The sequence below is a fragment of the Vitis riparia genome, unplaced genomic scaffold, assembly GCF_004353265.1.
Source record: "Vitis riparia cultivar Riparia Gloire de Montpellier isolate 1030 unplaced genomic scaffold, EGFV_Vit.rip_1.0 scaffold418_pilon_pilon, whole genome shotgun sequence".
NCBI lineage: Eukaryota > Viridiplantae > Streptophyta > Magnoliopsida > Vitales > Vitaceae > Vitis > Vitis riparia.
The window spans coordinates 25,730-52,540 of NW_023269676.1; the positions used below are offsets into that span (position 1 = coordinate 25,730).

A 26,811-nucleotide genomic window follows, 5' to 3' on the forward strand; every position below is an offset into this window, starting at 1 on the left:
GCTACATCAGATGGATGTCAAGACAACTTTCTTGAATGGTGATCTGAATGAAGACGTGTATATGGAGCAGCCTACTGGTTTTACAGAAGTTGGAAATGAAGACTTAGTTTGCAAGCTCAATAAGTCAATTTATGGTCTTAAACAGGCTTCGAGGCAGTGGTATATGAAGTTTGATAGGATTATCACCCAAAATGGTTTTAAAGAGAATACAGTTGACAGATGCATATATTTGAGTGTCAGTGGGAGTAGTTATATAATTCTTGTTTTATATGTTGATGATATACTACTCGCATCAAATGATTCAAACTTGTTGATTGAGACAAAGCACATGTTGTCAACCCATTTTGACATGAAGGATCTTGGTGAAGACTCTTATGTTTTGGGCATAAAGATTATTCGTGATAAGGCTAATGGGGTGCTTAAATTATCTCAAAGAACCTATATTGAGAAGATATTGAAGAGGTTCAATATGCACAACTGTAGTTCTACTAGAGTGCCAATTGTGAAGGGTGATAAGTTTTCAAAGACTCAGTGTCCTAAAAATGATGATGAGAGAGAGGAAATGGGAACCATTCCTTACTCATCTGTGGTTGGCAGCCTTATGCATGCTCAAGTATGTACACGCTCTGATATTGCTTTTGTTGTGGGCATGTTGGGAAGGTACTTGAGCAATCTTGGGAGTTAACATTGGAAAGCTGCTAAGAAGGTCCTTAGGTATTTGTAAGGAGCTAAGGACTTAATGTTGACATATCAGTGCACCAACATACTTGATGTAGTTCGGTTTTGTGATGCTGATTTTGCTGGCTGCATAGATGATAAGAAATCCACTACGGGCTATATTTTTATGATGGCAGGAGGAGTTGTATCTTGGAAAAAGTGTCAAGCAGACATTTATAGCATCCTCAATTATGGAGGCAGAGTATATGGCATGTTATGAGGCTTGTTGTCATGCTATGTGGATGCAGAATTTTATTCCAGCTTTGGGAGTTGTTGACTTCATTTCTAGACCACTGAAATTATTTTATGATAATTCTGCAACTCTTGCTTTCTCTATGAACACTAGGAGTATTTCTCACTCCAAACATATTGATGTAAAGTTCTATTTTGTTAAGGAGAAAGTGGCAAAGTCTTTTATTGATATTGAGCACATGTCCACAAAAGGTATGTTGGCAGATCCACTAACAAAAGGCTTACCCATAGTTGTGTTTCAGGAACATGTAACTCAAATGGGGTTGTTAGAAGCCTAGGTTGTATTAAGTTAGTGGGAGCCACTTTTGGTATTGTAATATTATGCTATTGTTGGAAGGATTGCTATTATTGAATATTTCCCTATGAATCAAGCAATGAAGCATATATGATTGCTTTTGATTATTTGTTTTTGATGAGAGAGATTCTATGGGACATTGATTTATGATTATGTGTATGTTGTGATGTTTGATTATATAGTCCAAGTGGGAGAATTGTTGGAATTTTATGTGTGGACTTACATAATCAATTTGATAATGTCATAAATCAGTGTTAATTTAATTTTTGCATTATGGTCCATAATGAGGTTGAACACATTATTGTGTGATTTCTATAGGCTCACCCTAATTCACTTTTTTGACCCATTAAGTCAAGTGGTCCAAACTGTGTATGTGTTATATATATATATATATATATTATTTTTATTTATACATCTATATATATACATAGATAGATAGAAGGGAAAAAGGCAGAGTGGCTATCCTATTATGTTCTGCTTTCTCTTTAGGGCTGAGAAGAGAACGTACTGCACAGACGAACTCTTTAGAGCACACACAGTATTTTGGGTGTAGAAAGGGAAAAGCCAATTGAACCCAGGGTTTTTCTCCTTCACGAATTAAGCGCATCCTTGAACACTAGAAGAGCACATGAATGGCTTTCCATGGGATCAATCAAGGTCAGCTTTTTTTAATTCACAATTTTTTATTGTATGCTTTAACGTCTTTCATGAGATTCTGTTTGTGGTTTAGTTTTTTCAACAGAAACAACCCACTGTGTCTCCTTCTAGCATTGAAGTTGAATATAGATCTATGGCCTTTACCATAGTTGAAATTAAAAGTGATCACATTCCTTCTTTGTGATATTGGTGTTCCTTTGGCATAACCACCATAATTATTTTGTGATAATATTAGTGCCCTTCACATCCCTTTGTTTCATTCAAGATCGAAGCACATTGACCTCGACTACCACTTTGTCTGAGAAAAAGTTGTAGTAGGTCATCTTATCACATGACACATCCCTACATCATCTTATCCTACTGATATCTTCACCAATCCACACACTAGTTTGAGGGGGCCATGTTAAGAATCTAGCTTAAGCATATCCAAATACAACTCAAGAGAATAAAATCTCCAAGCTGCAAGTTGCAACTCAAGAGAATAAAATTCCAGAGAATAAAATCTCCAAGTTATAGGCTACAAAAGAAGGAAAATAAATACACACTTCCATATGTAAAATCTACACCTTTTATATGTAAAATATACTCTGTGTATATAAAGACTTGCAAGTCAATGAAAACACTATGGCTTCATTAATTCCTTATTGAATTTTCTTCAAGTTTTATGTAAGAGATTGAACTAGCTTTTATGCTTGATACAACTACTTGTACAACTTGAATTGGGAATGTGGAAGATGTGTTGGCAACATTTTGACATTTTTTTTTCCCTCTTTTGTGACAGAATTGCAGATGAACTATTTCATTTAATTAACTTATCATTTCTTTTACCATTATTAGAAATTTGTCATTTTGTATGTTTTTTTTTTCCCTTGTAACAAATTTGATATTCTGAATATTAGCATTTGATTGAGGTTTTATTAATCTATTATTTGTCAATTATTAGCTTTAAATTATTTTATCTTAATTATGTAAAATAAGCATAAATATAATAATTATTTTTATAAGGATGTTAATGATAAATTACTTATTTATAATTTTATTGTTATAATAATTTATATTAATTTCGAGATTTTTAGCAATATGTTACATTACTTTTTGGTTAAATAATAATTAATAAAAAAAACATTTTTCTACATGCACTAAGAAATTGATTTTTAGCATATTAAAGAAAAACAACTTAACACTTAATTAAAATAAAACATTAAAAATAAACCACTTAATACTCAACACTATTAAACTATTTTACATTTTAAGTTGAATTAAGTTTTATTTACAATTAAGTCTGAAAGACCTTGGAAGAAGCAATGTCAACTCTCCATGTGTCAAATTCTAAAGGTAAATCTCTACCATCAATATATCCAAAAGCCGGAGCTAAATTTCAATCACCAGTTTTCTAGATTTGAAGCTGAATCTTAACCATCCATTTGTCCATATATATATATATATATATATATATATAAGTTGTAATTTACTAAAATAAAATTTAATTTTTTTTTTCTATTTTTTCTTCTCCTTCATTTTCTTCTTCACCAAGCTCGTAGTGGGCGTCCATGGAAGAGCAGCCTGAAGAAATGTATTAGTAGGCATTTTTCCAATCTGTAGTCCTTTTTCTTGTCTTCTAAGACAAGGTTAACGCCTGCTATTATCCTCATCTAGAATCTTCTTCAAAGAACACATTCCAATGGGCCATCCATTACATGGAAATTAAAACATTGATTCTTACTTGGCATTATCTCTTAAATTATCATTCAAAACTTCATGTACACTTCATAGTATAGTTAGAGTAAAAGTGTACTTAATAGTGATTTTTAAAAATATTTTAAATATTTTTTTATATTTAAATAATAAAAATTTTTACGTGTTAAAAAAGTTAAAAACATTTTCTAAAATAACTACCTAATGAACTCTAAGTCCCAAGGTGAAATGCTGCTTTGAAAAACTATTTTAGATTGGAATTGCTCACAAGTCTAAACTGTATTATTATGCATTGCAAAAATTTTAATATACACGAAGCACATCGTAAAACATTCTAATAGTTAATTAAGAAAAGGTTCTAAAACAATAAAAAAATGTTCTAACATATGAATTTAAAATGTTCCCACTATAATAGTGTAACATGTTAGGCTCTAATAATGCAATAATATTAAAATTTTGAGATCGAATCATCACGCATAGAATTAGTGCATTCAAAAGTACAAGTTGCATTTTCAATTAAATAAAAAGATAAGGCCTAATGGGAAGGCCTAACCCATGAACCTCGTACGAATTAAGAAGTCATCATATCAATACATGCTTAAAGTATATCCAACTCAAATAATGCATGTCTAAATGGCTTAGCATAGCCATAGATTGGTTGGACCGACAAATCTAAACGACTAATTATTATTATTCTTATTATCTAAACTAATGTCTTCATCATTAATTCTTCTTATATGAGAAGATTGTGGAGTGTTTGGAACAATTAAATTCTCATTTAATATTTTTAACCTTTCACTTGTTCTTTTTATTAGATCTTCATTTGGTATAGGTTCCTAAATAATCCAAATGGCTTCAATGAAGGCTTATAGTCCTTTTTAAAAGTTGACTTAATATGTTCTTAATTTTGGTTAACTTTTTCTACTTTATTGAATTGATCTCCTAGAATCTTAAGAAACATATTAATATAATTATTTTGTTTCATAATTTTTTAATATATATTACACTAAAAATTCCTTTATCATCCGTCTTAGTTTTAAAAGGTGGTGCCCTTACTATTGTTCCATCAAAATTATTATCTTATCTTGGCTTGTGGAAGATTGTTGGATTCCATAATGATACTATCACTAGTCTTTTATTTATTCTTGACATCCTTGAATGGATTACTAGGAAGTTTATCTTTCTTAGAAGGTTTTGAACCATTTCCAAAACTTAATATAAGTTTGGTGCTTTCTTAAATAACCATAAATTTTTCTTGATATACAATTCTAAATACTTGTGACACATTATTGAACTATCATAATTTTTATTCTTTATTTTATTATGAGAAGAAATCTTATTTTAATAATTCCTTATTAATCACAAATTCTTGATTTATCACATTAATTATTTGGGAATATGTGGAAGTGAAGATGAAAATATCGGTTTCTACGAATATATTGGGATATATCTAGAAATATCAGTAAAAAATTTTACAAAAAAAATGACAAAAATTGATGAAAAATAAAAAAAATATACAAAAAAATTAAAAAAAATGATAAAATAAGAAATAATATATATATATATATATATATTCAAATTATTTTAAAATTTTTATAACAATATTAAGAATTTGAAACACATTAGTGTTAAAATATGATATATTTAATTTGGATATACTGACAGATATAAAAAAATTGATATATGTATAATTATTTTATTATTTACAAATATTTATAATTTTATTTATTCATTTATATATATAAATAATTAAGATGTCTATTATCTCTTAAGCACATCACAATAGAAGCATTTAGACTTATTTTGAAGAAATGCTTATTGGCTACTTAAATCATTCATAGAGATAAAGTTATAATAATTCTTATGTCTTTCTAAATTATTGTGAATCTTAGGAAAATTTATTTTGACAAATCAAAATTAATGGCATCATTTTAGGACTTTATCATGTCATGATTACTGTAATTCAAGTATTGATCCAACTATTAAATCATAATATAATAACTTTTCTAAATCAATAGCCAAGTTGAAACATTCTAAAAAGTCACACGATATATTTGAAGTCAAAAGATGAAAATACTTAAATACCGAGACCAAAAATAAAATAAAATAAATATATGATATAATTACAACAATTTCCTACATGGTTTTTTTACAACAAAATCAATCAGATTATCTAAATATTAGGGACTGATAATACCCTGAAAATATTAAAATGATTGAAGGACAGAAAAAATTAATATCTAAGCAAATATAGGAAATAAAAGAGGAATTAAAAATCTTAATATTAGAACAACAAACCTCACTAAGAAATTAAGATGACAGTGAAACAATTCCGTCCGAGTCACGCTGCTGCATGAGTAAGAAATCAGTTTCATGACAAACTGATCGATCACCACACTTAAATCTATATATAAATTCATGAAACTTGGAGAAGTTCCTCGACAACTCCCCAAATTAAAAAAAAAAAAAAAAAAAGAACTAAAAAACAAAAAAAGAAAACGAAAAAAAGGGAAAAAAAAAAGAAGAGAAAGTATTATGTATTAGCGGAAATTCATCACTGCCCCAAAATCATTAAGACGACAATTTAAGGGTGCAGGGCCATCAATGGTAAAATATTATTGCATGCATAATTGAGATTTAAGGTTGGAAGCTACCTGCAAATAACCAATCTCTGGATCTATATATATATATATAGAGAGAGAGAGAGAGAGAAAGAGATCCCTTACGTAAACTCACATGCATGCAGGTACACTTTTAATTTCAATTCATGGTTGGCTTGTTATTATAATGACTATTCTGGGAAGCATCATAGTTAGGGTTTGGTGTAAATTAATATTATACATCGAATTATTAACTTAATAGTAATACTCATTATATAGTTTTGAGAGACATAAATGAGCTAGACCACAAGTACTAGTGATCACACACATGACATCTATTTGTAGTTGCTCCAATGGGAAATATCATCCCTTTAATATTGTCACCATTATCCATTAATAATGTTACTAGTTAATTTAGTGATTTTTTTAAAAAAAAAAACTAAATTGAACGTGTTGTGGAATCACTTTGTAATTATGATTAATTTATAATTCATTTTATAATAATTTTAAAAAATGTTTTTAGTATTCTAACATTTAAAAATTTTTATCTTTTAAATATTAGAAATATTATAAATATTTTCTAAAATAACGGTTAAACACACTTAATTCGCGTCACTTCCAGCTATCTTAAGAAGTTAGGAGAATGCGTATATTAAATCTTATATCCAATTTTTCTAATATTGAAAAAAAAAAAAACCTCCTATTTTTAGGCCTAGTTTTAAAATTCATGATTGGAGAAATATATAAGACGAGCTCTTTGTTGAATAAAAATGCAGGTGAATTACAAAAAAATACCACGTAAAATGCAAGAATTGAAATTTTAATAAGAGTTATTTTTTCTTTTTTCTTTTTTAAATTTTTGTGACAATAAATATTTGATTTTTATTTTTTTTTAATAGTAATAAAGGATCCGACAAGGCCACATCTCATCAATGGTATTTATTTATCATCAAAAGATGACTATTTGACATTTGTTTTTACCTGCTGATCCAAGAATTATAAACTAATAAGATTTGAAAATGTAATAAAAAGGGTTGAATAAGAACTGTTGAAAAACGGAAACCAATGATTAAATAGGAGGAGAAGTGTAAATTAAGGAAACTTCGAAATAGCAACGAAATAATGGAAGATAACAAAAAGTAAAAATTCAAATCATCGAAGGACTACAAAATTAAGGAACCTTCGGATAAAAAAAAAACCAGTAAGAAGTTGCCTCATAACAAAAGACAAAACCTCACTGCCCTAAATCATTTAGGATGATAATTGAAGGGCTTGGCCCATGCCCATGGCCAAATTGGAGCCTTAATTGGATTCATAACTCAACTTTTAAGTTAAATATTCATCATCACTCTATATGCGGATCCATATGTCAGTCCACATAACTATTAAAAAAAATATTAGAAGAAAATATACACTCACATGTTATATGCATGCATGCATGCAGGTCCAGTACTTTTTTAACTTCAATCAATAATTCAATTGAAGGGCACCTGCACCTTAGGGCTTGTTTGGATTTGCCTTTTAAGGTGAGCGAAAAGCTAAATATAAGTTTTTGTATATAATTAAGAGGGTGTTTGATAAAACTTAATATTTATTATTTGATGATTTAAGTTGATTTTAAGTTAAATTATATTTAAGTTATTGACTTAAAATTTATTACTTACTTCTTACTTTAAGTACGTATTAAGGTTGTTTGAGTAAATTAACTTAAACTTTATTCTAAATAATTAAATTAATATATTTATCTTTATAAATTATAATTACGATAAAGGAGATTAAGTAATAATAGAAGTCATGGAGTAGTAAAAAAGATCGTGAAGATAATTAAAACAAATTATAGTAAAAAAAAGGTAAAATGAATATACAAATTTAAAAATAAGTTAATTGTTTTCACTTATTATTTAAAGTTGTTTTTGACTTTAAGTCATACTATTAAATTATTTTATCAAACATATTTAATTTACTAAATGACTTAAATTAAGTTATTATGTCACATTAAGTTATTAAGTTGGTTTACCAAATATCGATTAATTAACTTCATTAATTAATTAACATGATCTTATATTTTCATCATTAATTCTTTAAATTAAATTTTAAACTAGACCTAAATAGGCTCCTCTAAATCTACAACACATAAATTTTCAGTTCTTCGGATATTTACAGAGGTCATAATTATAAATATGTTTTCATTTCTGAAATACCGTATTCATCCGATATTTCTTTATCATTAAAAACCTAAAACTTATTTATAATCATGATTCTTGAAATTAGAATCCTTTGGATTTATAGAAGTTTGAAAACAAAACAAGTAGGCATATTGAAAACGGCTTGTCGGCAAAACTGGGAGCTGTTAAGAAATTGAAAATGGCAGTGACACAAACAAAATCTGGCCCTACAAAACTCTTCCCTCTATTAATCTTATGTAATTATTGGAGCAGGACTAGGCCCTTCCCCACAATGTCCAGAATATCATTGGTCTAAGTAAGAAGTTTCCTGGTAATCCTTATCATTTTCTTCATTTTTGTGCATGAAATGAATAAAATTAGTGAATCACAGGAAAAATTTGTTTAAGTTAAACCTAATTTTAATTGTTTTTCTTTTCTTTTTTTGTTCTTTGTATTCTTTGTTCTTTTTTCTCATACTTTCCATGATGCCAATGTAATTGAGACAAGAGACAAGAGACATTCCCATGCTAATAAAATTAAAACTAAAATATTTTTTTTTGAAAATATCATAATTTGGAAATGCAAGAGAATGAGTGTCATATTTTATTTTTAAACCATAGTTACATCCTTTTCTATTCAGAGGAAAAGTGTGATGGGGATTAATGAAAATTTTAGGGCATCTTTTGAAAATTATTTTTTTATTCTAAAGATTAAGGACAATTTTTCTTTTTCTTTTTTTTTTTTTTTAAAACAAAGACATAGGAACTATTGGAAAATTGCTCTTAAAAATATTTTTTAATTTAAAAAATAAGTTTAAGGAACTTTAGATATAAAACTTTTTAGAGAATTTGATCTATAAATAAATTATTTTTAAAATAAATAAAAGGTGCTTTTAATTATTTTTTATAAAGTGTTTTAAGAAATAATTAAAAATATGAAAAATACCTTATGAAGTACTATATATATATATATTTTCTATAGAATAAGCTCTATTCTTGAAATAATAAAGGGTATATATATGTTAAAAATAAGTTATTTTTCAAACAAAAACATAGAAAAGATTAAATTCATAAATATGATAATTATTTAATCTCTTTTAACGAATTAAGTATACAATACAAGCCTCCAAGCCTGATTCGGTTATTTAACTTCTTACACTAAGAATAACCGTATACTGTGCCTACTGTTCTTCTGCCCCAGCCTCCAAGTTATTAGGAAAGGCTTGTGTGCAATAATAGAAAGGGGAATTCCAATCCCCACTATTATTGATGGGACATGGTTCCTTTCTATAAGATATAAATCCCACCTCCTTCCCAGTTACTTCATTCCATTCTTCTCAAAACAAAGTCTCAGAACTTTGTTTGTGTTACAAGAAAGGATGGGGATCTTTGCTTCCTTACGCGAAAAATTTGAGCAGCTTTACAACAATTCATGCGCCAAAATGTCTAGCTTCCGAACATATTTTGTGGGTTTTCTTTGTTCTTTGTTTGATTTCCATGAATTGCAGCTGAACTCATTTGTGTTTCAGTTTTTTTACTACATCATTCTCTCCGTCTTGGGTTTTCTAGCTTTGAAGCTTTCAGTGCTGAAAGCTACCACCATTAGGCTAGCAGACCTTGATCTGTTCTTCACTGCCGTGTCCGCATCAACAGTTTCTAGCATGTCTACGGTGGAAATGGAGCTATTCTCCAACACCCAACTTGTTATCATAACCGCTTTGATGCTAATGGGTGGGGAGATTTTCACTTCCATGCTTAGACTTAACTTTGTGGGCTCCAATTTTACCCAAAGATAAAAAGTATAGAAAGTAGAGTCCATGATAATCCTTCGAATTCTAGGAACTTTCCTGCAAAGGTTGAGTCGGGTTTGGTAGTTCATCCCCAGTTGAAGGATGAAAAACCCAATTCCATCGTAGAAGATGGAGACAAATCCTTGAGTGGTGAGCATCTGAGGAACTGCTCTATTAAGCTGTTGGGTCATGTAGTCATTCGTTATATTTTTGTGATTCAAATACTGGGCGCTGGTCTGATCTTTCTGTACGTAAGCCTTGTTCCAAGTGCAAAAGAAGTACTGAAGAACAAAGGCATTCAGATGCAAATATTTTCTGTGTTCACAGCGGTGTCCACCTTCTCCAACTGTGGTTTCGTCCCAACAAATGAGAACATGAAGATTTTCAAGAAGAACTCGGGTCTCCTCCTATTTCTCATTCCTCAAGTCCTTCTTGGAAACACATTATTTGCACCCGCCTTGCGGTGCGTCATCTGGGTTCTGGGGAAAACTACAAAGCGGGTAGAGTACGGGTACATGCTGAATAATTCTAGAGAGATAGGATACAACTATTTGCTTCCTAGTGTGCATTCATTTGTCATGGCCATTGTTGTGTTGGTGCTTATAGTATTCGAGTTTCTATTCTTTTGCTCTATGGAGTGGAATTCGGAAGCCTTGTATGGGCTGGATGGAAATGAGAAATTCGTGGCCTCATTGTTCCAAGTTGTAAATCTGAGGCACACTGGTGAATCTGTCTTTGATCTCTCAATCGTCACCCCGGCCGTCTTGGTGGTATTCATAGTAATGATGTGAGTTTGATCACTTCATCAAGCAACTAGAATACCTTTTCAAAGTAGTCATCATATATACTAAATGGGGACACTGCGGTTTTAATTGCAGGTACCTTCCGGCTCGTACTTCATTTTTTGCCATAGAGGGGCATGAAGCTGATGTGAAAAATGGGGAAGGAAAGACAAAGCAGAAGAGGCTTATGGGCCATGACACCTTCTCGCCCCTCACATTTTTAGTCCCTTTCGTCATTTTTATTTGCATGACTGAAAGAGACAAGCTCAAGGAAGACCCCCTTAACTTCAATGTCTTGAGCATCGCCCTGGAAGTCATTAGGTGAGTTTTTGTTTATATTTTGCTTTGATATCTCTTCATTTGTCTCATTGCCTATGCTATTCTAGACAAGGTTATGGATACATCTAAGCACAAAAATCGAAAAGAATTTGTTAATATATAGTGCATGCAAGACCTATTAAAATTATCATCATCTTTATCTTATAAGAAAGCTTCTTTCATTCATATATTATAATACAATTATAATAAACTCAAAATTACCCCAAATGTGTCCCAAAAATACCAATGTACAGCTTGATTCATGGTTTATTTTGGCTTGACACGTACGTAAGCAACTGTTTCTGATTGTCATGGATGGAGGAGGTACGTTTCTAGAGCTTCCAGTCTTTAGTTTTTTCCACACAAATTCTTATAGGATGGTATATTTTGATATCTATGCAGTGCATATGCAAATGTTGGATTATCAACTGGGTATCACTGTTCTCGGCAGTTGAAGCCCGACCCCTTCTGCAAACCCGTGTGGTATGGATTTGTTGGAAGATGGAGCGCCGGAGGAAAATTGCTTCTGGTGATCGTCATGTTCCTGGGAAAACTTAGGAAATTTGGCAAGTGATAAAGTTTCAGGGCGTGGACACAATTTTAGTAAAGGTTTGGACATTGTCTTTGTATTCTCAATGCAAATAGAGTCGATGTCGATGTGTGAGCAAGGTTTTCGACTACTATTTCTATGATGGTAGTCATTTATTGTATTTGCACAATAAATATTACTATGTAATTATTAGTACATTTAACGATATATGCTAAGAAAACCACCCAGAGGTGTGAGGTGGGAAATTAAGTATTAGTCATTATTGTCCCATTCCAACAAATTTGAACCTTTTGTGTAATTCATGGGTTACGTGCCATTCATATATACTTCTTTACTTGTTATCATCTTTTTTTCAAAACAAAAGATTATCAATATTATTAATTATGTTATGAATTTTTATAAATATTAATAAACATGTTTAATAAAGCTAATTTTGTTTTATTTTTAAGATAAAAAATAAATGGATGTGTGATAAAATGGAAATCTTCGTCTCACACTACATTACACATTGCACATGTTTGGTTACATTACTCTTTCATTCATCATTAATGCATCAATAGTACTACCAACATCAAAAGAAAAGCTTATTCACATCAATCCTCCTACAAATTGGTTATTAATAACATATTTCATAGGGCCTTCAACTAGTATTCCTGGAGGCTTCTATGTTGTTATATATATTTAGACACTACAAGAAAAAAGTGAAACAATGACGTTTTTTAAGTGTCGAGAAAGGTAAAAGATGACGCTTCCCCAAAGCGTCATCTTCTAGCCTGTCATTATATGTTACAGTCAACAATGACACTTTCAGGGAGTGTCATCTTTATTAATGCTTTCAATGGCACTTTATAAAGTGTCATCCTTGAATAATATTAACAATGACACTTGTGGAAGCGTCATCTTCGGATAGTTTTTTATTGAAATAATTTTTATAAAATTACCAATCTTGACACTTATACAAGTGTCATCGTTGATTAATTTATTGAAAATTTTCTATTAAAAATAATATTTTTATCATATTAATAAGATAATTGATTTCTTATATAATTAATAAAAAAACAAAAACAACCAATAAATAAAATTGAATTTTATAAATTAAAATATCTCAAAATATTGATATACATTAAACTAGTCTAAACTAAACAATTAATGTAACTACCTATATACATTAATGACACATAAACTTGTTAATTATATCAAATATTTCAACAAGAATTTCTAATTTTTTCAACATAAGAACAAACATTGGTACCAAGACTACTAAAATAAATCATAATCTTTAAAAGCATAATTCAACTTCCTAATGAGTTCATTGATGTAATCTTCATGATTTTTGGCATCGCCTTCTTTAACACAATGATTTTGATCTCTTCTTTTAGCAAACAAGTATCCTTTGCAACCTGTAAATAAAAATAGGAAGAATAAATAATCTCTTAATTATGTATACAATAACTAATAAGTATAAATGAAATTATAACCTTCACAAAATTAATTTAGGTTATTGAAATTTGCTTACATGAATCCCCTTAGTCTCTTACATGCATGGGTTGTGTTCCTTTCAATTCATTACAAGAAAAAAAATTACACTACAAAGTGTTTTCGAAATAAAATATAACAAATTATTTTAATGTAGACAAAAAAAAAAACTCTCCATTGACAACTCTATGTTGCACCTTTAGAGCAATACTTCAAAAAAGGACCCTAGACAGAATTTATCAAAGTAAAACAAGCCATACAAAATATTTCATCGAGGAGACCTAAGAGTTGAAACTAAATAAATAAATCCTACTTTATCACCAAAATATCTGATTCCAACTAACATACTATGTTTTTCCTAAAATAAGGAAAAATATACTTAATTTTTTTTATAAAAAAAAAGTTTGTTTTTTTATTCAACAAAATAGAATAAATAAATTCTAGTTTTATGAGATAACATATTGCATCTTTATTATAAATTAACAGTTAAATTAAATATTTAATAAACTCATAGACACTAGGTAGAGTGAATAAATACACATTAAAGCTTATTATGAGATATCCCTTCTAAATAGAATCAGTGTCCCTTGTGCATGAGTGTCCAATACCTTACCTAGGCAAGGAAACATGTTGTCCTTGGAGTGGAGTGCTTCTTTCACCTTTACCATAATTCTCTTCAAGATGGGTAGACTATCACTTAAATCGATCAACACCACTAGATTGACATAAAAAGATAACATTAGGTTAGCAGTTGAGAATGCTTGGCATAGAGCTAGGATTGTATAATAGAAAGGGTGACTTTGCAACAAAGACATAGACACTAATAAAGCATGAGATTTCTAAGATCTCAAAGGGAAAACCGAATATGCCAATTTGCAGACTTAACAAACTTCTTCAACCCCAAGAGAAGAAATGAATGATTTTAACCATAAGTCGGTTGTTTGAGTCACTAAGATCATGCAAATTATGTAAGTATAGAATCACATAGGATGCAATTCTTAGTAAGAATTTTGTTGTTCTAGAACTTCAATAAGAGGAGAATAATGTTTAGTAGAAAAACTGAAATAAATAAATAGATACAATACGATAAGAATATCAATAATATTTACATTTTAATAAATAACATTGTCAAAATATCTCTAGAACCTATAACAAATTCTTATAGCAACATTCATTTTCCACTCTTTTAATATCTTTAGCAAGGAGAAGAAACAACTAATCTAGGTGAAGGTTTGGAAACCTAAAGCCGAATCCACTTTACAAACCCCAAAACTTAACCAAGTTGGTAGGTGTCATCAATCATATAAAAAAGGTTGACAGAATTGGATTATGTGATTATGATAACAGAATTGGAATAATGAACCCTCTAGAAATGTGTTCAAGACCATATCCAAGAACAATATATTAGGGACAATGATAGTAGCAGTAATAGTGTTTCCTTATGCAGACAATAGAGAGCCAACAATCTAAACTATGTTCCAAGTTTAGGATGATGGTTTGCCATGCATGAAACTTGGCTTAAGAAGTAAAGGATTTCAGGTACCTGTGCAAAGGACTGGATGTTATAGACGTCCATAGGATGGAAATTAAAAATTATGTCTAAACTACATGAAAACAATTTATAAGAAGCATTTTCTCAAAGCATTTAACTGTAGTCATGATAATTTACATATAAGAGATCAATGACTATAATCATGAATTTGCAAACTCCTAGTTACTAAGAGTAATTTAAGTTAATATCAAATATGAAAGTGTTCTTGCACAGAGGAGGAAAATTCCTTTCACATACTTATTTTTCTCGGGGAATTTAACTAATTTAGAAATGTTTGTGCATAGAAAGGAAAAGAATAGCAAGGAATGCAATATTCTTTTATTTGGTTCTCCATAGAAATTAAGAAGGAAAAAATGGAATATAATAAAATTATCGAAAACTACTATATTTTTAAATTCTTTGTTCTCTTTATAAAGAAGGAATAATATTAGAGGAGCATGTCAAAAAAAAAAAAGAAAGAAAAAAAAAAGGAAGAGAAATGCTATAATATTTTCTCCATAGTGAAAAAAAAAAACAAGTGGAAATTCTTTTCCTTTTTGTTTAGAGCCATTAAGACATTTACTTGATTATATTATATTCCCTTTTTACCTTTTATAAACCTTGATATCTATTAAGATTTGTTTAAATCTCATGAATTAGACAAACAAACAATTATTTAAAAATATTACATATATTTGCCACCCAAGATAACCAAATATGAAATGGTAAGTAGAAAAATGACTTATTTATTTATTTTTTATTTTTTTATATTGGGTCACTCTATGTTCTAGCTTCACCTAATATGTATATTGGGACACGTGATTTTGTAAATATATTTCTTTTCCTTTTAAACAATAGAGATTTATATAAGAAAACTTGGATTCAAGTTAAATGAGCCTATGCATCAAAACCTACTGACACGTGACCAAGAATAACAAGAATACTAGATTCTACTTTCATTTATCCTTACTCATTGCCACCATATCCCAACACATTGACATGGTTTCCATGCATTTTCAATTAAAGGAAAAGAAAAGACATTTTACATTAATTAAAAATTCATCTATCAAGATAAACAAATACTTGGATAGAAAAACCCTATTTAGGGAAGTATCCCAAATGCTAAAAGTAGACATTAAACAATACCACAAAAGGTTTGGAGCATTCTACCTTTCCAAATGCCAACATCTTCAGGGAGCTACAATTTAACTGGAATAACAACCACACAAAGGAAACACTAAGCCACAGGACATGGTTCAATTTTAAGAGAAGTTTACTATCTACAATTTTCCATTAAAATGAATTTCTTCATAAAAAAATTATCTTAAAAGAAACAAAGCAATTTGAGTCCAAAGCAGACATCACCTTCTATATGCCAATGAACCCTATAACATGTACACTAGACAATGTCAAGGGGAATGCAGGCTATTGGTTCCCATGATAGCTAAGCTTTAAATTTATTTTAATTAAATCAAATAAAAATTACACTCTCAAAATCTAGCAAAATGATAATTAAAAAAACCACGACAATTATAATTCTCAAATAGAGATCAAACTGAATATGGAATTTAACATTTAAAACTCAAAGAAATTGCTATAGAATTTAATTAAATCATAGGAGTTTCTTTTAACTTGACTTGAGAGGTTTAATTAGTCATAGTAGTAATTGATATCAGAGCAATTGTTAAGAGGGAGATTCTCTAAAAAGAATAAAAATACTAAAGAAGATAATGATGAGGATGGATAGAAAATTCTGCTATTTAATGTGAAAGTTACCATTATGTCTATGAACTTACTGTTGGTGCCTTGTGGCAATGGAATGATTGAACCCATATGTCAACACTTAAAAAAGTTTTATTTTATAGCATCTTGGATGAGATGATTGTCTAGCATGGAAGGACCCACATTCCAGCACCTCACCTGCTAGCCAAAGAAGCTTTCTCTGTTTTTTTTTTCTTTTTTCTCAAGAACTATTATCATTTTCTAACAAAAATCTAGATGAAAAATTAGGATCAAGTTACTTGTTTTAGCATTGAAAAATCCACAATCCAAATTGTCCAGATTTAATGATAAGAGAGCAAATACAATATCAACACCCATCATCATGGACCCTCATCTCCATGCGTCACATGCTACCCACTAGCATGTACACATCAGAACCATTTAATGGGTTTCACGCTTTGGATGGTTTAAAAAAGTTCTTGGTAAATAGACTAATGGATAAACCCATAGTCATCGGAGCACTAGCAATTTGCAAACTCTAAAAAACCCACTTGAGAAAAATCAAGTAAAAGAGAAATCCATCGCACCTTGCGTTCCGCTGAAAATTTGCAACACTTTACACGATCTCGCTTCAGGATATTGAAAAATCATAACCTCCTCTGAAAAAAAAAGTCCATCAATAAGTAGCAATTAAGGGTTTCCTCCCTTCGTCAAAGAAAATAGGGTTAGACCAAAAGGTAGATCAGAGAAAAAAAACAAATTAGGGTTTAGCTTGGTAGAAAAAGAAACCCATCTGAATCTGTGCTTGTGCAACACTTACCCTCTTCCAATTGGTAGAAAAAGGACTCCTTTATTCGATTGGTCCTCCAATCTAGACTACATTGGTCGAATCTCTCAACTTTTGAAATGAAAAACCTTAAATCTTGGCTTTCTGCTTGTTACTTCATTAGAAGAAGGCCAAATAGCTGCAGTTATTGACCACTGGTATGTCGTCGTGAGTGAAAGCTTAGAGTTTTTGTTGCTTTGATATCTTACCACTGTGAGATTGCAAGGCTTGTGGAGGGAAATTGTGTTCAGATGGGTAGGAAATCGTGTGGAGGGGAATGAAAATTTTAGGTAAATATATATACTATACAGATAACGACGCTTTTTAAAAACACTAATAATGCCAAAAACGTATGTATATGATGATGCTTAATTTTAAGTGCCAAGATTTCCAATATTACTCATTCAATGACACTTGTAGAAGCGTCATGGTTAACAAGCGCCAACATTTATTCATAAGAAACTAAATAATGATGCTTTTTCTAAAGCGCCAAGAAAAAGAGTGTCGTTGTTTTTGTTTTTTGTAGTAGTGAGAATTCATTTGACAGTAATTTTAAGAAATTTAGTATGAAAAGTGTTTTTGAAGAAAATTAGGTGTTTGGTAAAATTTAGAAAGTACTTTTAAATTTTTGAAGAATCGCTTATAGCAATAAAAAATCATTTGTAGTGTTTTTTGGAGACACTTGATAAATAATTTTCTCAAAAACACTTACAGAAAAAATATTTCAAAAAAAATATTGTCAAACACACTTTTATTCCCAAAGATAGTCAAAATAGGAATTTTCTTAGGGTATACTTTGATATTTCACTATAGGGTGTTTTATTGTTCTTTCTTTAAGGGCTTCACTCAAAGGTTGTTGCCCCAATTTAATTTCAACAAGATCACCATTTCTATTGCCTTTTATCAATTTTCCATGTACCTCGAGAACTTCCATGTTGCTTATGATACGAACTAGTGTTAGTTGCAACCAAATAGTTCATATATTCAAGAGTTGAAGTTTCACATACATTTCACACTAGGTCAACAAGTCAAATAATTTCACATACATTTCCACGATGAATGCACAATCAACTAAACTTCGTAGTAGAACCTACCCGCTAAGCATTTTCATCCTCTTTGGTTTCAAATTAACTTCGTGTAGATAGGTGGCCACCACGGGTCGAAAAGACACTATTCACAAAGATGCATTGGTGTGAAAATCTTGAATGACTAAATAAATACCAATGATGAAAATATTGGTTTTTATAGATATAATGATACTTGAATTTTACAAATTCATAAAAAATATTGGTAAATATAGGTGGATATTTTGACAAAAATTTCGGTAAAACGGAAACTATTTAAAATTCATAAAAATGTTTATTTTTTTTAAATGATAAAATAAAAAGTAATATGCACATTTAAATTATTTTAAAAATTTTGTAATAATATACAAAATTTGAAAATATATTAATATTAAAATTATAATATATTTAATTTGGATATATTGAAGGATATAACAAAAAGTGATAATTAATATATGTATAATTATTTTTATTTAAAATATTTATAATTTTATTCATAAAATTACATCTATTTTATACTTAATTATTAAAACATATAATAACATAATTAAAATTAACTTAATTAATTTATATATTTAATATTCAAATGCCTTTCGTCCATTGGTTGATGAACCAAATGCCATGGTCCAGAACCAAAGGGAATCTGTTTAGGCTTGAGTGGTGACCATTTAAAGAAGTTTTTTATGAGTTTAAGAGGAAGCAATCTCACATAAAAAATACAAGAGGAAACCATGTTGTATTTAAGAGGGAGAATTGTGTTTTGGACCCAATTGGGCCAAAAAATTAAGTTTTGGTTCATATAAGTTGTATAATTGATGAAGATGATATAAAATATTAAGAGACCAATATACGCTTCAAATTTCCAACTCAAATGATTTTAAATTAATGGGTTTCATACATGGTAAACTAAAAATGTCATGTCATCTATCTTAAAAATCTGAAATAAAGGCCATAAGGGTCACCACCTCTCTACACCTTTTCTTTTCCTCAGTAAACAGTATACTCACACACGATGGTGACTCTGACAACCCCTCAATTGGTTCCTTCAGTAGCTAAGGATTGTGAGCAACTCAGAAAAGCATTTGCAGGTATTTTATAATCATCATTCCTATATCCAAATGATCGAGGGTCTGATTTATTTTTCCACATTTTGATTTGATAATGTTGGTTCCTTTGATGATGTGTTGGATCATTGTTTACTAGGTTAGTATAGAGTTTCAGGAAAGCCAACCATTTTGATCTCGTGTTGGGTTATTTAAAATTTTTTTATCTAAATAACATTGCGTTTTGGATGCAGGGTGGGGGACAAATGAGGCTTTGATCATATCCATCTTGGCTCATAGGAATGCAGGATAGTGCAAGTCAATTCAAGAAACTTATAGTCAATCTCATGGAGAAGATCTCCTTAAAAATGCCATGTCACTTGTCTTAAAAATATTACTGTAGAATCTGGTTGTTGGGTCTATCGTCTAGAGAGAAGAAATAGGTATGGTTCATGGAGAGAGACGGTGAGCTTGGGAAAAAAGATTCTCCAATGATGATGCAATTCCTCCATAATAGCTATTTTTTTGGATCAAACGTATCTTGAAAGTAGAGAATGTGGTTGTCATGATTGTGAGGTTGGTCCACCACACGAAACAGAGCAAATGAAGAAGTTTGATGAAGATCTAAAATGGCTATAGTTGTGGTTGTGATGATGTTAGTGGCCTAGCAACCTCCTATGAAGATGAAAATATGCTAAATAGGGTTTATGTCCTTTTAAAGTAGAATTGTGGAAGTATATTTTCTGGAATTCAAACCTAGGTTGATGGAGGATTGAGTGTGTTTTTATTAAGTTTAGGAATGAATTGTGATATTCATATTTGTGAAAATTATTTTGCTATGATCCAAAGCACAACCCCATTAATTGTATGATTGAAACTCCTTTATGTTTGAGTAGAAGATTAATAATATGATGACTAGTAGTTGGGGAACAAATTGATAATTCCGTTTTTCCTTATTTTATGAACCAAAACATTGCAAACATGATTAACCTATATATGAGCACACACTCAGTAGTAGTTGTATGGAATTTCTTTCTCTATACAAGACATTTTCACTAAGTGTACAAGGGTGTACAAAGGTACCTACGTTGAAGGATTTCAAATCCTTTTAAAATCATTTCTATTTTGTAAGAATGAGGGACATTCCCTCACATACATTCCTTGATCACACACTCATCCCATTCAATTTTATAACTTCATATATGTTCATTGGATGCCCTATCATAGTAATGATGAATATAAACCTATATTGGGTTTCATTTTCCCTTTTTCCCTTAGTCATCACATTGGAACATGGTTAGCCCACCCATATGCATGCGTTCAGTTGTAGCTATGTCAAATTTTTTGCCACTGTATAATACATTTACATTAAGTATATAAGACAAATGTGCTTACTGTACAAGGGTACCTATGTTGAAGGATTTCAAATCCTTTTGAAAAAATGGCTTGTCATTTCTTTTTTCTAAAGGGGACATTCCTCATATACATTTGTCATTTCCTTTCGTACACATTCATTGGATGAGCTACCACACTAATGATGAATAGGAACCTAAATTAGGTTTCATTTTCCCTATTTTTGCTCAACCATGACATTAGAATGTGGTTAACCCACCCATATGCACTCGTTCAGTTGTAGCTATGTTGAATTTCTGCCACTATACAAGGCATTTACATAAAGTGTACAAGACAAATGTACTAATTGTACAAGGGTGTCTATCTTAAAGGATTTCAAATGATTTTAAAGAACTTACTCATTTAGTTTTTCCAATCACGGAGGACATTACTCACACACATTACTTAACCACACAGTCATTGCATGCATTTTATTTGATGTCCACCATGTTAATTCATTCTATTAACTCTTACACTACTCATGAATATGAATCAAAATTAGGATAAACTTTTTCCTCATTTTCACTGATCCATGAGAATCGAAACATTGTTTACCCACACATATGCACTTGTTCAGTTCTACCTATGTGGGAATTATGTGACTGTACAAGGCATTTACACAACGTGTACAAGGTAAATGTGCTAACTGTACAAGGGTGTACAAGACTACCTATCTTGAAGGATTTCAAATGCTTTTGAAGAACACACACCCATTTGCAATGAAAAATTCACCTTTGAGCCATATAAGTTGCATAATTGAGAGAAAGGATACAAAATATCAAGAGACAAATATACCCTTCAAATTTCCATATTAGATGTTTGTAAAATTTGGGCTTCATATGTGGTCAATTGAAGTTGTCATGTTGGATCTCTTTAAAATGTGTATGTGGCTATGACCTGGATCTATTGTCCTATAAAATAAATTCAGAGAGAGTATTTGGGTATGGTTCATGGAGAGAGATGATGAACTTTGGGAAAAAAGACTATGTGAAGATCATGCAATTCCTCCACAATTCCTTAAGGTCAAATGAATTTCAAAAGCAAGCATTCCCTTCAAGATTTAAAGCCGCTACAACACTAGTAGTAGGGTATATGCCCAGTGACCTCCTTTGAACACGAAAATATGTTCCATTTGTTGAAGTGGTTTTCAGGTTAGTACAGTTTCTGGATTTGGAACCCAAGTTTGTGGAGGATTAAGGGTGTTTTTATTAGGTTTAGGGATGAATTGTCACATCCATATTTGTTAAAATTCTTTATGTTTGGGACCCTATTAATTGTATGATTGAATTTCCTTTATGTTTGAGTAAGAGAATAATAATAGGGAAAACTGTTTTTCGATATCAAATGTTGTGCATGTAGGAAGTTAGTAGAAAGGTTTTTCATTTTCATCATTCACCGATCTGTTTGTATGATTATTGTGTAAGAATGGTGGACTAGTAGTTGGGATACAAATTTAGATTTTAGTTTTTTCCCATTTTATTAACCAAAACATTGCAAATATGGTTAGCTCGTGTATAAGTAGATGTTCAGTTGTAGCTATGTCAAATTTTTGGCAATGTACAAGATATTTACACTAAGTGTACAAGGCAAATATGGTAACTGTACAAGGGTACCAATGTTGAAGGATTTCAAATCTTTTTTAAAAACTGTCTTGCTCATTTCCTTTTTGTAAGGATGGAGGACATTCATCACAAACATTCCTTGATCACCCACTCATCCCATTCAATTTTTTTTTACCTTATAGATGTTCATTGGATGACCTACCATACTAATGATGAATACTAAGCTAATTTGGGTTTAATTTTCCTCATTTTCCCTCAAGCATGACATTGGAACATGGTTAACCCACCCATATGCACACGTTAAATTGTAGCTATGTCAAATTTATGCCACTATACAAGGCATTTACACAAAGTGTACAAGGCAAAGTCACTAACTGTACAAGGGTGTACAAGGGTTCTTGAAGGATTTCAAATGATTTTGAGGAACTCACTTAGTTATTTCCTTTTTCTGAGGATGAGAGACATTTCTCACACATATTGGTTGATCATGTGCAACTGATGCATTTATTTAACCTCATACATGTTCATTACATCACCTTGTATTCATAAATGATGATTAGTGATACATGGTTGAGTTTGATTTCAATTTTTTTTTTTACTTCTTTTGTTGAGCCATGACAATGGAAACATAGTTACCCCACCCATATGCACACATTGCATTATAGGTGTATGTAAATGTGCAAGTGTACAAGACATTTACACTAAGTATACAAAGGTACGTGTGCTAACTATACAAGGGCATACAAAGTAGTCTATCTTGAAGGATTTTAAAGAATTTTGAAGAACTTGCTCACTCATTTCCCCCTTAAATTTCATCATCAACAATTTGTAACTTCTTATTTTGTTTTATGTTGTTTTAGTATTGTTTTAAAACTGAAATAAATAATGAAGGATGAAAGGCAAGAATACCATTGCATTCAAGACACGTAATACAAGTACAACATGTAACTTAGTCGCACCACATTTTAGCATACCTAAAAGAACTTTTGAACGAAAAACATGATCATGAATGTTACAACACATCCAAGGACAAAAAGAGCAAGGAAAATTTGTTTTCGATCTTCAATCTTATTTAATACTTGGTCATCTACAAGTTGGCCAATAACCTAGTTAACCTTTGCAGGCTTGGAGGATTAGTACGTGCATTAGGTTTTTTTCATCGAGGCTCGTACATCACCCATGTCGATATAGCCTCATGATGAGTTTTGTATGATTTATAAGCATTATCCTTGTAACCAATGACTTGAGTTTGGCATTCAGGCCAAGTTATGTATACACCTGGCCTCCTTCCGACAAAAACAATATAGATATTGTCTTCATTTGCCATGTATTTGTTTATACTGATGTAAACAAATGAACAATCTACGCTTGAAGCCTTTTTTCATATTTGTCAAAAACATTGATAATATGCTTAATTGAAGAAATGAAATATAAAATTTATGCCTTCAAACATACTTGGACAATATGGTTGATATACGTTTGGAATCAAGGTTCTTTATAAGGTGTTTTGAGCCAGACAATGGTGTTAAAGTTAAGGTTATACCATTTATATAGTTTAAAGATTGGTTGGAGGGCCTAGTCGTAATATTGCACGAGGGCCTATTTCCAATACAGATAGAAAAGTATAAGACCTATATGAAACTTTTAAATATAAATGTGTATGCCTTATAAAAATGTCATTGTGAAGTCAATTTTCAGATAAATGGTGTTCTTATGACCCCTTGCTTTCAATCATTGGTAAAAGTTAATAATATCCTATGAACAAAGTGTTCTTTACCTACATTATAATGTCATATTGGGTCATTCCAAAAGATCTTCAGAATGAATATAATTGATTCAGTTTGCTATGACATACAAAATATAATTTTCATTATTTAATTTTGCTATCACATATTGGGAAAATGTGACAAAATGTGAATCATTGGTAAATTCAAAAATATATTCATTAATTTTTCCTAACCAAATTCTACTTCATCTACAATGTGTTCAAAACGAATATATTCGATACGCCATGACATGCAATATGTGAATGTTATTTAAAAATGATCACAAAACTAATAAGATGTGACACTAATTTGAATGTTATATGATGAGGTGGTCAGCTAATAATGGGATGCTAACAACAAAGTTGATAATTACTTATAGCCATTTTCTTACTTAAGTTGCAACAATTTTTCCAAAATTCGAAGTACAATATTACATACATGACATAGGGTTCATTCAGGTAGGGTCATTCATATATGTTACTACTCGTCATCAGAGATTTCAAAATTCGATTTGCATTGCGGTGAGACAGAATTTTTGTTTGTTCCTCTTCATTGAGTTCTTAACCATGCACTAGTGCTTTGTTGTGTGCCTCTTCTAACATTATTACCCTATTTTTTTTTCCATCCTATTGTTTTCCTTCCTTATCTTATTAAGTGCTTCAGGTAACTGATGTGATCATATTGATGAACAGACAACGATTTTCTACGTAGTACACGTATACCTAAAACAATGAGTTGTTGGACTAGATTTGTTAATTCCTCCACCTAATGCATCCACTCACTTTCCATGGTACACATGGTCACGTCCAAATACTTGTCCAATGGATTTAGTGAGTACATGAAAGTATCATCTCCTAATGTCCAATGTCAACTTGATAGCTCAAATATATCCCATGGCCAACAGTACTTCCCCAAGTGAAGATGGTGTTCACCTCTTCTATCGTCCATCACCTGCAACAACTATTGAACCTACCAAAAAAGTGTGCATATGCCCCAAAATCTTGATTAACAACTTAAGACAATTAAAAATTCGTTTTCCTAACTTTCAAATAAATAGACACTATAGTAATTGACTAATACAAGAAAGTTAATGACAATGTGCCCTGCTACCGAAGGATGAAAAAGTTTTGTACCAAAGTTATAAGCTATAAGATGACAAGTGTGATTGATGCAAAATTAAGCACTCCACTTTCTTCCTAGTCACAAGAGGTTCGATGTAGAACCCTTTATTTATACTATGGTAACATGACACTATATGTGCTCATATTTTGTAATATTCTTATCCAATATCTTATTCTATTTTCTTTCCCTACCCTTTGTGTTAGCTTTATGTCTTTTCAATGTGCTAAACTAACTTGTCAATCATGTCTTAGTTGTGTACATATCATATCATCTTTTCATCGTTTTCTATGACAATTGCGTACAATGATTCTTGAAAGTGATTCGTCGGCCATTCAAAGTACTTTAGTCTAATCTTGTCAACTTCAAATGAGTCTTTTATGTTGTCTTCTCAATTTCAAAATGACACATGCATCAATGGAAACCTGTGACAATACTTTCTATTGTCATTTAAAATTAACACTCATGTGCGCCACTTTCCATGACAATTGCATACAATGAATCTCAAAAGTGATTCGTCGACCATTCAAAGTACTTTGGTCTAATCTTGTCAACTTCAAATGAGTCTTTTGTGTTGTCTTCTCAATTTTAGAATGACACATGCATCAATGGAAACCTGTGACAGTACTTTCTGTTGTCATTTAAAATTAGCACTGGTGTTCACCAATTTCCATTACAATTGCATGCAAAATGAATCTCGAAAGTGATTCGTCAGCCCTTCAAAGTACTTTAGTCTAATATTGTCAACTTCAGATGAGTCTTTTGTGTTATCTTCTCAATTTCAGAATGACGCATGCATCAATGGCAACTTGTGACAGTACTTTCTATTGTCATTTAAAATTAACACTCATGTGCACCAATTTCCATTACAATTGTAACGATTAAATTTTTTTATTACCATAGGGAAATGGAGAACTTTGTTGTCTTATCATTAAAATATGTTTGTGTAGTCACATCTAACAAAGTACTGTGAAAACCTATTCTCTGTTACATTTTTTCTTTTCTTCATTACACTAGAGATTCAATGAAATTAATGTTTCTTATTGCATTTGTTATATATATAGACTTCTATCAATGACATTTACAATATTGCCTTATAATAAGGGTTTCCTGTGTTATACTAATTTCTTTTTCCATAATTCGATTTATTCGTTCATAAGAGGATAGATTCAAGAAGGAATTGTATCCTATTTGACAACATCTTAACCGTTTCACATGGCGCTAGCTTTAATGATCAATTATGAATAATACGTATAAAGTGGGCTTATAGGGTGCAGGAACAAACTGATTTAGTCATAGGATTACAACAATTACATGTCGAGGTTCTCCCATTAATTACAGTTCAAAGGCATTGTGAAAAAATGTTTGCATTTGAATATGTATTAGTTAAGATATGCATAGAAAATAATCAAATGATGCGTCATAGAGCTCATAAGTCATTATTGTGCATTTGCATCCAATTTGTACAAGACAATGGTTGGGATTTGTCA

At 30.8% G+C, this 26,811-nt stretch overlaps 1 protein-coding gene and 1 long non-coding RNA gene across 3 annotated transcripts; one reads left to right on the top strand and one right to left on the bottom strand.

The window, feature by feature from the left end:
• The first annotated feature begins 349 nt into the window (after window positions 1–349).
• LOC117909834 (sodium transporter HKT1-like) lies at window positions 350–12,118 on the top strand. The gene is made up of 5 exons (XM_034823882.1): window positions 350–613; window positions 9,889–10,111; window positions 10,168–10,957; window positions 11,049–11,273; window positions 11,673–12,118. The coding sequence occupies exons 1-5, from the start codon at window positions 350–352 to the stop codon at window positions 11,842–11,844; spliced, it is 1,674 nt and encodes a 557-aa protein (XP_034679773.1). The 3' UTR covers window positions 11,845–12,118.
• Window positions 12,119–13,033: 915 nt separating this feature from the next.
• Window positions 13,034–17,618, bottom strand: LOC117909833. Of its 2 annotated transcripts, XR_004650471.1 has the most exons (5): window positions 17,370–17,618; window positions 17,137–17,208; window positions 15,998–16,036; window positions 13,910–14,011; window positions 13,034–13,220 (listed from the first exon to the last, which is right to left on the bottom strand). It is a non-coding gene; the product is annotated as an uncharacterized LOC117909833 (long non-coding RNA). The 2 variants fall into 2 exon arrangements; XR_004650472.1 differs by lacking the exon at window positions 15,998–16,036.
• Window positions 17,619–26,811: the final 9,193 nt, after the last annotated feature.

Bases quoted from the DNA above. Each gene is read 5' to 3' on its own strand.
- LOC117909834 (XM_034823882.1), top strand. From the start codon at position 350: ATGAAGGATCTTGGTGAAGACTCTTATGTTTTGGGCATAAAGATTATT. The intron at 614-9,888 runs GTATGTACACGC...CATGAATTGCAG, and splicing joins GCAGCCTTATGCATGCTCAA to CTGAACTCATTTGTGTTTCA. The intron at 10,958-11,048 runs GTGAGTTTGATC...TTTTAATTGCAG, and splicing joins GTGGTATTCATAGTAATGAT to GTACCTTCCGGCTCGTACTT.